This window comes from Lacerta agilis, chromosome 14 (genome assembly GCF_009819535.1).
Source record: "Lacerta agilis isolate rLacAgi1 chromosome 14, rLacAgi1.pri, whole genome shotgun sequence".
In the NCBI taxonomy this organism is placed as follows: Eukaryota; Metazoa; Chordata; class Lepidosauria; order Squamata; family Lacertidae; genus Lacerta; species Lacerta agilis.
Window position 1 is genome coordinate 19607937 of NC_046325.1, and position 17002 is coordinate 19624938.

Below are 17002 nucleotides of genomic sequence, written 5' to 3' on the forward strand. Positions count from 1 at the left end.
AATATGCACGACACTTTTACAAAGTGCAAGGCGGCATGTTTCTACCCCATGGAAACTATAGGGTGGCATTCAATCTTATGCTGGCAAATTTAAGTTGTACAATTAAAGTGGATTTGGAGGCCTTGTACAAAGAGCCACTGCCCTCCCAAAACAGAGCCCTTTTGCAGTAAGGAATGCAATGGGATAACATTTTTCTGGTGATAAAGGAAGTAACAGGATAGAAATGCCCTGGGAAGTGTGGGATAACAACTGCTTGATGCAACATTGTCTAACCTCCCCAGAAACAAATTTAGAACGAATGCTCAATAAGTAGCTGATGCCATCTAATCTCCTCCTCACAAACTTTGTTCAAATATATCAGGATGAATGCTCAAATAAACAGGTTGCCTCTGAAAGTGAGCTTAGCTGGGGAGGAACGTGAACACTGAAAGATTACAAAGCTAGCAACTCACTATAAAACTGTTAATATCCCCAAAGGCAAAAGCTAGAGGCACTGTTCCCCCCCCCCCCAGGGTAGATACAAGGAAAGAGAGTTGCCAGCCCTTTGCTTAAAGCAGAAGATACTGCTTCCCTCCCACAGCTGCAGTAGAACCCATGATCATATCTTAACACTCCTCTGACCATAAGAGCAATAAAGCTCTATGGAACTGCTTTACAACCCCTTTCTTGACTGTGGAGCAAGTCTGCGGTTTAATACTCAATCCGAAGATGCAGTTTCACCTTTATACAAATAGGTTTTTGGCTCACACTTTGAAGTGGTAGGAGTTGATTCTGGAATTAGTGCACACATCTGTTAATCACAACCCTGTTGAAACCTCTTAGACTATCCTCCCATCCCTCTGAATGTCCTGCTAGGGCAGGTGTGCTGAAGCTTTGGCCAACCAGATGTTGCTGAATAACAACTTCCACCATCCCTGGCCATTGACTGATGGGAGTTGTAGTTCAGCAACATCTGGAGGGCCAAAGACTCTCAACTCCTGTTCTAGGGCCTAAGCAGACATTACCTGGGAAACGCGGGATTGGATACTCTTGTGTATATTTAATAAATCCATATAGTAGAGATACATTTGACCCTCTCCAGCTAAGAGCAGCTTAGGAAGGGAGGAGTGATTTACAAAAGGGTAGCATAGAATGTTAGTGTTGGAAGGGACCGTGATGGTCTTGTAGTCTAACCCCCTATCCCAAAGCATAAAGCAGCTATAGGCTGTCACCCATCCCTGTATGAAACCTCCAGCAAAGAAGAGCCCGATCCCTCCCAAGGAAGTCTGCTCCACTGTAGAACAGGTCTTACTCTTAAGAAGTTGCAATTTCCACCCATTGGTTCTAGGCCTGTCCTCCTCGTCAGCAGAGAACAAATCTGGTCCAACTTCTTCATGATAACCCATGAGACATTTGAAGACCACCACCATGGCTCCCCTGAATCTTCTCTTCTCCAGGCTAAACATACCAAGCACTTCCAACCATTCCTCACAGGATTTGGTTTCCAAACATCTCACTATCCTCACTGTCCTCCTCTGGGCACCTGTTCTAGAACTGGTGGACGGGGAAACGGTTGGGCTCCACCTTCCCCATGCAGCGACTGCTTTTAGATGTGGGGAGACCCAAGCATAGACCTCCCATGTAATATTAGAATCATAAAATTGTAGAGTTGCAAGGCATCCCAAGCATCATCCAGTCCAACCCCATCCATTGCAGGAATCTCAGCGTAAGATGGCCATCTAACCTCTGCTTAAAAACCTCAAATGCAAGAGAGTACACCGCCTTCCTAGGGAGTCTGTTCCTCTGTCAGCTCACCTGTGGAACAACTCTTACTTTGGCCCTTGGTGCCACCTCTGAACTCTACCCATCTCTTATCTTCAAATATACAAGCATCCATTGCTGTTCCTACCTGGTTCTTTCTGGGTCCGTTCAAAAAGAGTCACGTATTTGACGATTTGCTCCTGCTTTTAAAGAGAAAAATCCTCTACACAAATCTCCCCGATGCATTCTTTCTGTGAGATAGCATTATGTCTTAATCACTCAAAATAAACACATTAGCTTCCTGGTTTCAACAAAGGTTCAATACCATCTTTTGATTTTTAAATTGTTTAAAACAGCTGTCTGTGAAAGATGTGACTCAACTTGCACAGAGTGATGTTTTTGCGAATGTGGGATTTGAAAAAGAAGAAGAGAAACTAAGGCAGAATGCCTCTGTGTATACACCATGCCTCCCTTCCCTGAAGGGAAACACGTAAAAGAGAGAGCGAGAGAGAGAGAGCCCCAAAGTAGGTTAAATAAATAACCACCTGAGAGTTGAATGGTGTCTACAGAACGTAGATTTTAAATGTGAACTGAATCAAAGTTCTTGCCCATTCTGAGTAATAATGCATGTTATATAATGCATCTAGTACTAACCTGCTAGATTCAATACTGTTTACCCCCACCAAACCCCAAACCGAACAGTTTCTATAAATACTAATATGGAAAAATCTTCTATTTTGGGAAAAAATGTATTGGGATATTTTAAAACCAAACATTATTCCTTATTATTTTGTTCCTGCTCTAGCTGAAATAGATTGAGACACTCTCCATTGAAGCTAGGGGTAATGAAGGCCAGAGGTTCCCAAGACTTCATATGAAAAGAAGAAATCAGCAGATTTTCTACAGTTTTTATTGCTTGAGGTTCTCAAAGTTCTGAGTTGTGCTTGTTGACTTACAATCATTCAATTAAGAGGCAAACATCCATGGATTAATGGCTGCCCCACATCAATGTGCATAGTGCCCACAGCTGGTCTAATTATTTTAGCAATAGAGGTACAAAATTCCATATATGGCTTAAGGTTTTGGTTTTTTTAGACAACAACAACAACATAAAAACCCCAAACCACCCAAGAGACACAGAGCCTAGGGCTTGTCGATCAGTAGGTCAGCGGTTTGAATCCCCGCAACAGGGTGAGCTCCTGTTGCTTGGTCCCTGCTCCTGCCCACCTAGCAGTTCAAAAGCACGTCAAAGTGCAAGTAGATAAATAGGTACTGCTCTGGTGGGAAGGTGAATGGTGTTTCTGTGTGCTGCTCTGGTTCGCCAGAAGCGGCTTAGTCATGCTGGCCACATGACCCGGAAGCTGTCTGTGGACAAACGCCGGCTCCCTCGGCCTATAGAGCGAGATGAGCGCCGCAACCCCAGAGTCGTCCGTGACTTGACCTAATGGTCAGGGGTCTCTTCACCTTTACCTTTTTAAAGATACAATCAAACAAGCTGTTAGTTCCTTGTTAGCCTTTGAACATAGTAAGAGCCCAGGTGTCATAGTAATATAAAATTTTTAATAGCCTTAGACAGAGAGGACTTTGTCAGGTTGGAAACAAGCTGGGAGGTTGATCTACATACTAAGCATGATGTAGCCAGATGGAATAATATGTGGTAAATTCCTCTCTCTGTTTTATGTAAGCTCATATACAGGAAACCATTAAAAAAAACTTCTTAATTTTTATTTTATTTTTGTAAATCCTTTTGTAGCCAAGGGCAATATAAATGTTGCGAAATACTTAAACTACAAGCACTATTTAAATGTCACCTTACCGTGACTGAGATTTCCTATTTTATCCTGAATTTCTCTTTTCAGTGTTGGTGCTGCAGATCCAGGAAAAGCCTATACTACCAGTTAAGGTGGGCCTGCCCTCCAGTGGCCAAATTTTGGGACCTGATTTTTATGAAAATAATTTAATTACAAAACAGTAAGTCTTTTCTTTGGGGTGTTTGGGACTGACCGAATTAAGACTGTTGTGACAATACTCTGGTCCAACACCTACTAGCTGCAGCACAAATGCTTTTAGCTAAAAGTTGGAAATATTTGGAGGGGATTAGAAAAGAGACCTGGTACAGACAGTTCTTTTTTTTTATAAAAAAAATAGTGATAATGGAAAAGAAAACAACAACAACAACAACAACAACCTCTATTAAAAGAGTTCCTCTTTTTTGGGGACTCCTATGACTGCACTGTATGGCTCAACTGCAAGGGAATTGCAGGCAAAAGAAATGGAAAAGATGGGGCACATAGGCCACGCCCACACTGTACTTTTAAAGCATGGGGCGCTCACAAAGGATCATGGGAGCTGTAGTTTGTTAAGGGTGCTGGGAATTGTTGCTCCGTGAGGAGTAAACAATAGGTCCCAGAATTCTTTGACGTAAGCCATATGCCTTAAATGTGCTTTAAGAATAGTTTAATGGAAATTTAATACTGAAATTGTCAAGGCCGATGGCTAGTACAGTTCAGCTGATAAAACATACCAGCACAGAGATTAAACTGGCATGCCTGTAATCTCCTCATTCTCAGTGACCTACTTTTTACGGTATTACCTCTTTGTCAGTTGTAAGGAGCCTTACCGTAGAGTCAAGATAATAAGAGTATTATTATTTTTTAAATCTCCAATAGGCGATATATGTATTTATTTATTTTTTAAATTGTGACACTGGAGTGACTCATTTTTTCAAGAAGACAAGCCTGGGAACTTCTGGTTGAGACAGTTTTTCAGAAACCTGCAGCAACTTCAATGATTTGGATAATGGTATCTTTCTCGCACTCACATTAATGAGGCCAATGCAAGGGATTTATTGGACTTACCTTCAGTTTCCTTGTCCCCCAGGGGATGGGCAAATCTGTACATTTTGGTTTCTGTCAGTTTCTCACTTTTCCAGTATTAAGTTCAGTTCTCCACATTTTTACACCAGTTTGCATTAAAAAAAAAAAAATGTTCTCAGGAAAATTCACCAGCATTTTTGTTAGAATTTCTCTTAAAATACATGTTTGTATGCAATTTTGCCCAATATACCCAATTTTGTAAAAAAAACAACAACACTTCCCCATATATAATGCATTTTTGTATACTCCCACCCCCTAATCTATGCATTCTGTGCACACTTTGCCAGAGTAGTTGCATTTTTGTACACATTGCTTGGTTGGAGAATTGCATTGCGAAATTCAGAGAAGCATGAATTTTGAAGTATGGGGCTGTGTTTGGGTTCACCTAGGGGCAAAGGGTGCAAGATTCCCACTGCCTTGTTATGATCCCTAGGGGAGAGCTCTGCTGCTAGGCAACTTCAGCCTATCTCCCCTCCTGCTTCTCTAGGCATGTTAGCAACCAGTAACGTAGCCCAACTGGTCTATGCAATTTGGGGGGGGGGGAGGACTGGGACAGGAAAACAAACCCTTGACTGTTCAGAAAACAGTATGTGCAGCCCAGAAATGCAAGTGAGCAGTTTATTTCAAAGGAGCACATAAAATACGGAAATGGGAGGGGGGGAATAGTGAGTATGTAGATCAACATGGAAATGAAGCACTGTGGAATGTTGGTCCAACTGTTCCTACACTGGAACAAATTCAACACAGGTAACCCTATTCTCAACTGCATTGGCTGTTTGTGATGTAAGTTTGTTTATTCATTTGATTCCATCTGACAAATCACTTCCCATAAAATATTTCAAAGTGATTTCAGAATTCCATATACAGTGGTACCTCAGGTTACGTCTGCTTCGGGTTGCGTTTTTTCGAGTTACAAACCCCGCAAACCCGGAAGTGAATTTTGCCACGCAGACGCTTCTGCGCATGTCTGCGCGGTCTGCGCATGCGCAGAAGCGTTCTGCACAGTTTGCGCGTGTGCAGAAGCATGATATCGCATTTTGTGCACGCGCAAAATGGATGCTCGGGTTACGTACTTTTTGGGGTGCGAACGGCACCCTGGAACGGATCGGGTACGTAACCCGAGGTACCCCTGTATTAAAACAATTGGGTATAAGCAAACAATTAAAAACAATTTGAAATCCAAATTGCATACAGACTGGCATAAAGAGCCATGCTGCTGGTTGATGAGGTCAAGAGGGATGAGGAAGTTGGCAGCAATCCCATTCCAAAGGCTCTTGGCCCTGTTGGGTTTTGAATGATTGACAGGGAGCTCTGTCTAGCCAATGGATTTGGGGTCTGGATCACAAGACAGAGTATGTCTGAGGGAAGCTTTTCATCCAACCTTTAAATTGGTGCCCTCCAGAAGTTTTGGACTAGAGCTGTCATCATCTCTGACCATTGGTCATGGTGACAGGAGCCAATGGTAATTGTGGACCTTGGCATTTGTACAGTTCCTAGTCAGGGAGGGCTGCTTTAATCCTTTGCCCTTCCTGGTCCTGATCAAACCGAGTATCCAGAGCCCTGAAATTTGCAGTAGGAGGAAACAGCTAGTTGGTGTTCCTTTCATTTACCTAATAACTTTTTAACGACCGCTAAGCAGAAGAAAGGTTAGCATTTATCCTGACGCTGAATTGTTTAATGTTTATACAAGGAGGGGGCTGAGACTGGTGAGAACTGGCTCCTGATGTGAGATGCATGAATAATTGCACACACTGCCCCTGGCACAGAGCACAGCAATGTAGGCCCATAAAAATAAGCACACCTATGGTTCCTATTTAGACCATCTCACCCCCTGCCACCCACAAACCCCCGCTCATAATTCTGCCAACGGGAATCCACCCAAACCCTCAGGCTTTTCCAGCCTAGTTTCCCTCTTGAGTCCCCTAATCCTTCTCCCCGCTATTAAGTCTAATCCAGGTGGTGACAAGGCTCTTCTTCTGTAAGATCATTGTTACCTCTTCTGGTTCTGTTCCCCACTGCAATATTTATATGGCTGAATGACAGGTGGAGGAGAGGTCTAGGGAGCAGAACACGTGTGGTGGTTATGTGGTGTACAATGTGGGTGGGATCTAGAGGGCTTTGGGTAACAGGCGGGACTTCTGGGTCCTTTCTCCAGCTATCGCTCAGTTGCAGTGAGGATTTGGTTCTGCAGCCGGTCCTAGTAGGGGACCTCTAGTGGGTTAGATTAGAGCAGGACCCTTGGGTTCTCTTAAAGGAAACAGGATGCCTAGTGTTTGGAAAGGCTAAGAGCCAGCGTGCCTGAATTCTCAGAAGCAGATTTAGCTCATAAAATTTCATAGATTTGTGGTGGGGTCCCAAGTGAGTTAAAACTATGTTGTCCAGTGGACTTTAGACTCTCTACAATCCAAGTTGGTTCGCCATGTTTTTTTAGGGAGAAGTAACAGAAAGAGTGAACCTGCTGACACTCTGGAGTTTTCTACCCTACTTGTGGTTGGACTCCTGGGTTCTTCCTGTTTTGGGGGGAACATTAGTTCCCTCTCTGTTGGGTATGGTAGCTTCTTAGACTCCTTCGTAAACCTGATTGTCTGCCTGGAGACATCTGCTTGTCCTGTCCTTCCCTAAACTGAGGTCGCCTGACAAGAGGGACAAAGTCTACATCATGGCCACAAAAAGAATGGGGTTCTTGTTTCTTCTGATGCTGCCCCTGATGAACAGTGAGTACAAGAAATAGTTCCTGCCTTTCTCTATGCTCCCACCCCCCGTATGCTTGATTATTGCACACATCTTCATCCCCATTCTGACTTTATTTACCGGTATATGAAGCCAAATTGGATACAGTAGGATTTAAAGAAAACACATTTATTAATATGAAATATTTGTAGACTGCATTTGTAACACATCACAAAGTGGTCAATAGGTAAACATTTTTTAAAGACAAAATAATGAAGCCGTTTAAAACAAAGCAGTACAAGGGGCTATTAAAAAAAAGAAGCAAATAAACATGCACCTAGATTGCAAGGGGTTAAAATACCATTAATTCAGGACTTTTTAACAATTTCTCTTTATATGTATACACATTATGTCTGTGTTGGGTAGGGAAAATGGTCATTAACTACAAATTAAACATCAGAGAAGGTAAATTATCCCTGAAACACACCGGCAATGGTTTCTGTGCTTTAGCCTAAAGTTTTTGTGTTATCTCTTTTAAAATACTGTTGTACACATGATGACCAATTGGAAAATATAACCTAATTCGGTTATATACTGTTGCATTATGAGATGACACTTGGTGATATGAAAGTCCTGTCTCTGGTGGTATTAAATCAGGGATGAATTAATTAGCAGATGGGGACTGTCACTGGCAGCGGCGCCTGGGGCGGTGTGCCCAGGGGTGGGACGGTGTGAGGGTGGGCGAGGGTGGGGCGCACTGTGGGGCCTCTGAGGCGTTTGCCTGCCTCCTCCCACTCAGCTGCCCTACAGTTGAGGGGGAGGCAGCGGGCGGACCGCTTGGGCAGTGTGGAGCTTGTGGGCGCCCAGGCCACTGGGTCTCTCCCAGGAGAGACGTGTGGCTCGGACGTGCTGCAGGTGAGTGTTGCCTGGCATTTTGTCACCCCCCTCCAGTGGTGACACCCGGGCAGCCCACATCCAGCGCACCTCTCTTCCTCCACCCCTGGGCACTGGACTGTGTAGTGATTAAGCAATGAACGAGCAAGTATGATCCTACTGAAAGGGCATTCCTTGTGCTGGGAAGTGTCTCTAGCATTTTCCCACGAGCCCCTTAGAATAGAGGAGTGATGTTTTTAACCAGGGATGGTACATGGGGGCACAGCTAGGCTGCAGTGGAAAACTTTATGTATTCCCACATCATGGTTGTGATTGAAGGTGTGTTGTGTGATTAGGAGACCACAAACAGATACATGTACACCTGCAGGATTCTTCCCCCCCCCAGGGGAGTGGGGAGTACATGGTGAAGTGAAACACTGAAAGAGGAGAGCAGGGCAATCTCTTAGAAAAATGGGAAAGAATAGCGCTGGTACATTGTGTTTCATATCTTGGTTCTATAAAGATTAGAAACTTATTATTTTTCTTTTAAATGAAAGATGGAATCTGGGGTTATATTTATGGGGGGGGGGAGAAGGAAACTGCTCCCAGCCCTTCTTTGGGGGCACCCATGCATGGATGAAGAGTTCAGATTTTCTTTTTAAAGCACGATGCTGAAGAAGTGTGCATGCACACAAAAGCTCATACCAATAACAAACTTAGTTGGTCTCTAAGGTGCTACTGGAAGGAATTTTATTTTTTATTAATTTGCCGACGTTTAGCACCTTTGTACGAGATAGCTGCAGTTGCAGTTAATATATGAAGCGGTTGGAGAGAGAAAGAGTGAGATTTGGTTCAGCGCTGCCCCTTGATGGATAGTTTGTGTCGCCTCTCACAGCCTCTTTCCAAACACTGTGACTTTAGGATGCAAATACATTATCTAAACATTATGAAAGGATAGCTTAAGAGATATCTGCAGTGGCCGCCATGAGTGTTACGGGTGTTATGGTGAAGTTACATTTTAATGCTACTTTTTTTTTGAGGGGTGTGTGCGCAAGGCTCCCCAAAACAGAGCGCAAAGGTATTACATGACATCACAGAAATGGCACGAGCAAATGGCAAGCAAGCAAGTGGACAGTATTGCTATAAGCCACATAAACGAGGCAGCCAGCAGAGGCAGCTCATTGCAATGGTGCACTTTGAAGCCTTCCAGTGCAATCGGATACAGGTGTACTTAGATGCAGGCCTCATTGAGTCTATGCACACACCATACATTTAAAGCACTTTCCCACCTCCCAAGAATCGTGGGGACTGCAGTTTGATAAGGGTGCTGGGTCCCGTGTAGGACCTTAAGGTCCTCAAATAATAATCTTTTGGAGGTCCCGAGCAACAAAGATGCTAGGTTGGCCTCAACTAGGGCCAGGGCTTTCTCGGTATTGGCACCGACTTGGTGGAACAGTCTATCACAAGAGACCAGGGCCCTGTGGGATTTGGCATCTTTCCGCAGGGCCTGCAAGACGGAGCTGTTCCACCTGGCCTTTGGGTTGGTTTCTGTTTGATATTTATGCTTCATTCTTTTATTGGTGGGCTATTTGAAAACGAGACTGCAGTTTTAATATTGAATTTTGAATTTTAATCTGTATTTTTAAATTGATTGTTTTTATGTTTTTGCTGTGGTTTTAATTAGTGTTAGCCGCCCTGAGCCCGGTTTTTGGCTGGGAAGGGTGGGGTATAAATAAAAAAGGGCAAGCTACAGTTTCCAGGACCCCCCCCGCCTTCATTTATGCTTACTCCCCAATCCAAGCAAGTGTGCACAGGACTGCAGCCTCAGAGTTTGGAGGATTTTTGAGAAATAAAAAGATAATCCTCTTCCCAATGCTAATAATAAACTAATTTACTTCTTTCTCCCTCCACCCCCCCTTTCCTGAATTCTTTCCCCAGGGGCAGATGAATTGTTTTCAGGTAAGAATGTCACCTGTGCAATACAAAGCTAACTAGCCACCTGGGCTCTGTCCTCAGATTCAGCTTCAGAGTGGGTTCCTCAATTTGAGTGGAAGGGAAGCAAGGGGCGTGTGCTCTGAGAATTATGATCTGTGGATTCTCCAGAGCATGGGTTGGCAAACTAAGGTCCGCTGGCTGGAAAAGGCCCAATTGCCCTCTGGATCCGGCCTGCGGACAGTCCTGGAATCGCCGCTTGGATTGGTGTGATCATTCAGGCTGCGCCATTTATCTTTTTGCATTTTTTTTGGAGGGGTGCCATTTCCCCCCTCCCCCCCCACACACCACGGCAGCGCCTCCTCCCTCCCTCCTCCTGGCTTCTCACCCACCCTGCAGAGGAAGGGAGCTGGGCTTTGACTGTTGCCAGCCAATCCAAAGCCTCACTGCCCACGCACTGGCGTGGCCCAGACTCGCCACCCGCCTGCTGGCCTCTCCATCCATGGCCGCGCTGTGGGCATCATGGCAGGCTGGAACTTGGAACGGCTGCTGGCCCCGTGCCTGGTGCCCAGGAAAGCTGGCCCAGAAAGGAGAGGCAGCGGCGGTGGTGGCTCCCAACCGCAGGCAAAGCAGAGGAGGAGGTGGTAGGAAAGCAGGGGGGAGGGGCTGGGGGAGAGAGGGGGAGAGAGGGGGAGAGAGAGAAGCCCCCTCCACCGCATGCGTGTGCGCACGCAGTTCAGCCCGCTACAAGGTCTGAGGGGCAGTGAACCAGGCCCCTCCTAAAAAAAATTTGCCGACCCCTACTCCAGAGAGAAGTGGGCTGTAACTGTGGTGAGCTTTTGACAGCAACAAAGCCCAAGCAAAGTACTTTGCCATATTGTCTCAGTAATCCTGACCAGAAGGTAGGTCAGTATTTCTTATTCACATGCTTGCTTTAGATATCTTTCTCAGAAACACCACATTATGTTACCACATGGTGCATCTACTGCTAGGATGTTGTTGGATTTGGACCAGGGAGACAAAGCTTCTCTAATCTTGACTCAGCTAACAATGTCTGCTAGGTGACTTAGACAGTGAGCTAGTGACTGTCCCAAATCTGTACCTGTACCTCTAATACAGCGATATGTGGCCCTCAGGATGTTGTTGGGCCTCAGTTCCCCTCAACCTCAGTTAGCATGGCCAATGGTCAAGGATGATGAGAGCTATAGTCCAACTGTTTACGGATTGGGTAGAAATTCAACTCATTTCTCATTTAAAGGAGAACCTACCCAATTTACATTTTCTAAAAATATATGCAGAGGAATCTTTCAACATTTGTACTTCTCTAAATTTTGCAGTGTGGTGCAATGTGGGCAAAAATATATACCGTATATACTCGAGTATAAGCCGACCCGAATATAAGCCGAGGCACCTAATCTTCCCACAAAAACCTGGGAAAGTTTATTGACTCGTGTATAAGCCGGTTCACCTTTGCTGCTGTGGAGGAGGAGGAGGAGGAACAAGCAGCCCGAAAGCAGCCCTTTGGGCTGCTCCTTCCTCTTCCTCCTTTGCCGCTGTGGAGCTCACCCCGTCACGGGGATTCGAACCGCCATTCTTCTGATCGGCAAGCCCTAGGGCTCTGTGGTTTAACCCACAGCGCAATGTTCCCTTGTGTTATACAGAGAAGGCTGGGATCCTGTCCTGTTTAAGCAGGAGCCAGGGAAAGTGAGCACCTGTGGGGTTTTAATACTTCCTTAACTGATAGGCTTTCTGTCTTCTGGGGTCTAAAGTTTGCATTTATGTGAGCAGTTCAGGAATGGAACAAGCTGCCTGGGGAAGAGTAAAGAACCGCCATTCTTGTACGCTTCTTAAGGAATGGTTGACTGGGGTGAGCGGGCGACGGCGGCATGAGTGGAGAGAAAGGGCTTCTTTCTCACCACCCCCACCGCCTGCCTCACTCGAGTATAAGCCGAGGGCAGCTTTTTTCAGCACAAAAATGTGCTGAAAAACTAGGCTTATACTCAAGTATATATGGTATATTAGATTACGGGAAACTGGTTTGCAAAAATTGTGTGTGACATTTGCACCATAAACCTGATGAATTTTCATGAGTGCTTTCCTCTCTCTGTTAAATCGCAAACCGATGTGTAAATGTGGAGAAGTGAACTCCAATTTCGGAAACAGAGAAACTGAAACTGACATATTCACACTCATCCCTGCTACAACATCTGGAGGACCACAGGCTCAAATTCCCATAGTAGATGTTGGGCATCCTAGTGTAGAAAGGTAGTGTGACCTAGTACTTTCAGGCAGTTAGAACCCAAACAGATGTGATGTGGGAGATCTGAGATTGGCTTTCCTTGCACTTGATCTTAGCCAAAAGGCCGAGAAGCGATTGGCTTTCCTTAATCCTCTCCTTTAAAGCTGGTGTGGGGAGCCCTGATTTTGACAGGAGCAATGGCATTGGGATCAAACCTATTAGCAATTTCAGTGTGTGTGTGTGTGTGTGAGAGAGAGAGAGAGAGAGAGAGAGATGGAGGAAGGGAGGTTTAGAACATGAAAAAGGATGCTAAAATACATGCTGCCTCCCTTTAGGTATTATTAAGCAAAGAACTAAAAGAAAATAAGATAAGCTGGCCATGTTTGCTTTAGCTCCCAGGAGCTAAAATATCACCAACCTTTTGGCAAGGAAACAATCAAAGTGCACTTTTCCAGCTGTGTTGTGATCTATGCATTTCCGTGTTCTTCTTTCCTCTTCAAGTCTGTGGTCAACCAGTGTTGTCTGACCGAATTGTGGGCGGCCAAGCCTCGCAGATTGGAGCCTGGCCATGGCAGGTCAGTGTCGGTTGGAGGGGGAGACATTTTTGCAGTGGGTCCCTCGTGGCACAACAGTGGGTTGTGTCAGCCGCTCACTGCTTTAGGTAAGTACCAGCAAGGAGGTAATCACATTTCACTGGTGTGCTTCAGAAATGTTTCAGTCTTTCTGCGTGGTGGGGCCAGCTAGAGGCAACACGAGCAATTGCATCAATATCATGTTAGAATGAAGAGCTGGTGAGTCCCCTGATTTGGATTGGGACTCTGGTGGTGGTGGTGTGTGTGGCAGTTAACTCTTTGGCGTTTAACCCTTTGAACCCCTGCTGACGCCCCAGTCTGAATCAGGCCCTTTGCACCTGCTAATAATGCTAAAAAGGAACTTATTCAGTGCAAAGGCTAATAGTGTGAAGGTGTCATGGCTAGTATGGACCACTATTGGCTTTGAATCACAGCCTGGAGGTTGCTGGACCTTGGGAACCCCCCCTTTTTTAAAATGCTATTTGACTGCTGATCAGTGACTCCATCCCTTGCTGCATTATCAAACCCCAATGCATTTTATTTTTTGTTTCATTTCTGTTTCTCAGACAGAATCCTTTCTCAGACATCACCGTGACCTTGGGAGCATATCAGCTTGCAAATCGAAGCTCCAAATCCCAGACCGTTCCTGTCGCCCAAGTAATCCGTAACATAGCATTTAATAGGACTGGGACAAGAGGGGACATTGCCTTATTGAGGCTCCAAAGACCCATGAACTATACCCCATACATCCTCCCTGTGTGTGTGCCATTTCCTTGGGCTGTGTTCCCTGAGGGCATGGCGTGCTTTGTGACTGGATGGGGAAACATTGGATTTCATGGTGAGAGCCTGGTGAGAACATGGGGTTGGAGGTCAATCTGAAATGAATTCTGACAGAGAGTGGCATGTTTTGGGAGGGTTTATCCTTTTTAGTTATGGGGATCCCCTGAGCCAGAGGTGGCTCACTGGATAGCACAGATGGCTATTCTAGCTTATTGACAGAGTGGTTGCTTACCTGGTAGGGAGAGGAGGATGACTGAGATGGCAGGGAATGGATCTGCTGGTGTTTGTGCAATGTCAACCTTCCCACACCTTGCCTCTCCCCCTCCTGGTGGCCACCGCTGATAAGGCCCTGCTCTAACTGATGTGAGTCTAGTTGTGAATGATGGTACCTGGAAGAAGCCTTCTTCAGAGGTGGAAAGGTGGAATTTATGCTGATTAGATACTCGCGTCCTAAGCTGCTTACAGCTTTAAAGGTTGACATCAGTACTTTAATTTAGCCCCTGTAACTATTTGGAGCTAGCTGTATTCACCCTGTATTCTCCCTGTATTCACCAGAGAGTAGCCAGACCATCATGTTCCAGTAAGGCTTATCCCTTTTGTGTTGCCTGTTGACCCTTGACTACTGATTCAGTCACCATGCAGATATTTACAGTGCAACAGGTTTGTTAAGCAGAGTCATACAGAGGCTCTTAATTCAGGCCTGCAGCAGAGTTTCTCTTTGGCCACAGGAAGAAAGGGAGGCAGCAGCCTTGAGGCAGGGTTGTACAGTTCATTCACCATGCCTGAATGCAACTCACTTTTCTTCTCCTTTGCATTCTTAGAACCACTTCCATCCCCTCAGACACTGCAACAAGTGCAGGTCTCCCTCATAGAAGTTGACAGATGCAACGAGATGTTCAATGTGCCCCCAACTGGGTCCAATCCTGTCATAGACGACATGATTTGCGCTGGATATAAAGAAGGAGGAAAGGATGCTTGTCAGGTGAGCAACTTGACAGTTGTCTTGAATGGTTTCCTTGATGTTTTCAGATGTTCCTGGCCTATTTCTCAGAGACTTCTACAGATGCTCAATAAGGTTGCTATGTGGTCAAAGGAGCAGGCACTGAGATACTGGTTGCCTGGGGACAGATTTCGAGGGGGCATTATTATTCCCTGCTTCTGCTTGTTTGTTTCTAGGGTGATTCCGGGGGGCCCTTGGTCTGTGCCCAAAATGACTCCTGGTTCCTGGTTGGCATCGTGAGCTGGGGACAAGGCTGTGCACTCCCATACCGCCCCGGCGTCTACACCAGAGTCACGTCCTATGGCGATTGGCTGCAGCGTTACGTTCCCGGCCTGCGGTTTGGAATTGTGCCCATTGCTCTGGAGGGGGGAGGGAACCATTTCGGACTTTTCACCTCCACGCCTCTTGTCACTTCCTCTCTTTCCCTCCTCCTGCCTCTCTTGCAGTGGGAATTCTTGAGGTGAGGAGTTCCTTGCCAGCTTGCCGCTGTAGAATCAGTGCTGAATTTGGGTACACTGTAGGCAGCCCCCAGGTTGTGGGGAACCTTTGGGCCTCAAGATGTTGCTGAATTATGACTCCTGCTGGCCGTACTCACTGTGACTGATGGGAGTTGTAGTCAAATGTTTCCCACACCTGGTTTCCTGCTTGAAGGATGATTTGGGTTTGCAGCTTGAAGATCAGTAGGGCAAAGCATTTCTGTCCCATAGTAAGTGAAGGGTAGGTGCCATAATTGTTCTGGTTCCTGGACAAGAGATTACCAAAGCGCCCTAGAATTCTTCACCTTCTGCCTTCCAGCATTGTGACAAGATCCTCTCATTTGAAAAGTAATAATATAATCAGGTTTCTGGTCCAAATAGCAGTGGAGACCATTGTGAAAGCACGTTGACTATCCCAGGGGAAATCTCAGAAGCTAGGAGACCCCCTGTTTGTGCGTCTTGCATGGGATTCTGGTTAGCTATTGTGAGAAAAGAATCCTGGTCTGGATAGGCTAGTGGTTCTCAAACTTTTTTCTCTGGGCCACACTTTCAGAATAATTTTTTTCTCGTGTCACACCATTTTTTAAATTGATAAGCGATACATTGGAAAACAAAAAGAAAGAACTTCTAGCAGTGCTTGATTTATAACATAGAACACAACTACTTTGTAATATAATCATGGGACATCCAGAAAATATAAAACAAATAATAATAATAATAATAATAATAATAATAATAAATAAATAAATCACTTGTACCCCGCTCATGTGACTGGGTTGCCCCAACCACTCTGGGCATCTTCCAACGGAACAGGAATCATTCTCAAAACATAATATTGATTGTCCTTGAATCTTCCTGCCACACTTGCCATCCTCTCCTTGTGAGGTTTGAAATCCAAAGAACTAAGTTTTTTTTTGGGGGGGGGGAAGCGGATGGGATAATGGAAAGTTTGTGTGTATATGTGTTAACACTGTGCTGAAATCTGTCATCCAATTCCCCCCCCCCCCCCAAATATTTCTTTGTTGCAATAAAGGCCTCTGTTTATTTGCCTCATCACAGTTGCTTTCAAATTACTTAATATTTCAGCGAGTTTGGGCTTAAGCTTTCACCTTGTCTTTGTTAGGGGGCTGAAAGTAGTGTGTGTTCCCCTTGACACAGAGGGTCATCAAGTCCGACCCCCTGCAATGCAGGCATCTTTTTGCCCAATCTTTTGTGGGGCTTGAACCCACAAAACCGCGAGATTAAGAGTCTCATGCTCTACCAACTGAGCTATCAGCCAGGCAAAAGAAAGCATCTGAGGATGGCGCAGAGCAGGTCTCAGCAGGGCTGTGGCTTGGAGAGAGTCCTGAGAGTCAAATAAAGGGGCAATACACCTACAATAAAACATGTTCTTGACACAAGTGCATTCATGGCATATTTATTCTGCTTTATTGGTTCTGGGATGTTTTCCCAAAGCTACCACATTATTGCTGCCTGGTGGGGCTACAGCGCAACCAAAATGAAATACTCACCCCCCCCTACCCCTGCACCAGAGGACATGTATGGTACAAAATGTTGCAGGATTTCAGCAGGTAATTACAGGATATACCTTGATTGGAAATGAAGCAGTAGAATGTCCCCCCCCCCCAAATGTTTTGCAGGAGCAAATATTACTGAAAGCACGATCACTTATGCAGGCATGAATATAAATACTAATGATGCACAATTAAAAGGTCATCTGGCGGGTCGTTTTGCCCTAAATTCTGGCGAATTTGCTCATGTGAATCAGGGCCTGCATGCTCCCTTTTGAGTACGCCTTCCTTGGCTCGCAACAACACCATTTAGCAGTTCTACCATTGAGAAAA

At 45.3% G+C, this 17002-nt stretch overlaps 1 protein-coding gene across 1 annotated transcript; it reads left to right on the forward strand.

The window, feature by feature from the left end:
* Positions 1-7261: 7261 nt before the first annotated feature.
* LOC117057555 (serine protease 33-like) lies at positions 7262-15309 on the forward strand. The gene is made up of 7 exons (XM_033168405.1): positions 7262-7330; positions 10098-10118; positions 12832-12991; positions 13400-13771; positions 14314-14342; positions 14504-14664; positions 14859-15309. Exons 1-7 carry the CDS (start codon positions 7276-7278, stop codon positions 15144-15146), a joined length of 1086 nt encoding a protein of 361 aa, XP_033024296.1. The 5' UTR covers positions 7262-7275; the 3' UTR covers positions 15147-15309.
* The last annotated feature ends 1693 nt before the right edge of the window (positions 15310-17002 follow it).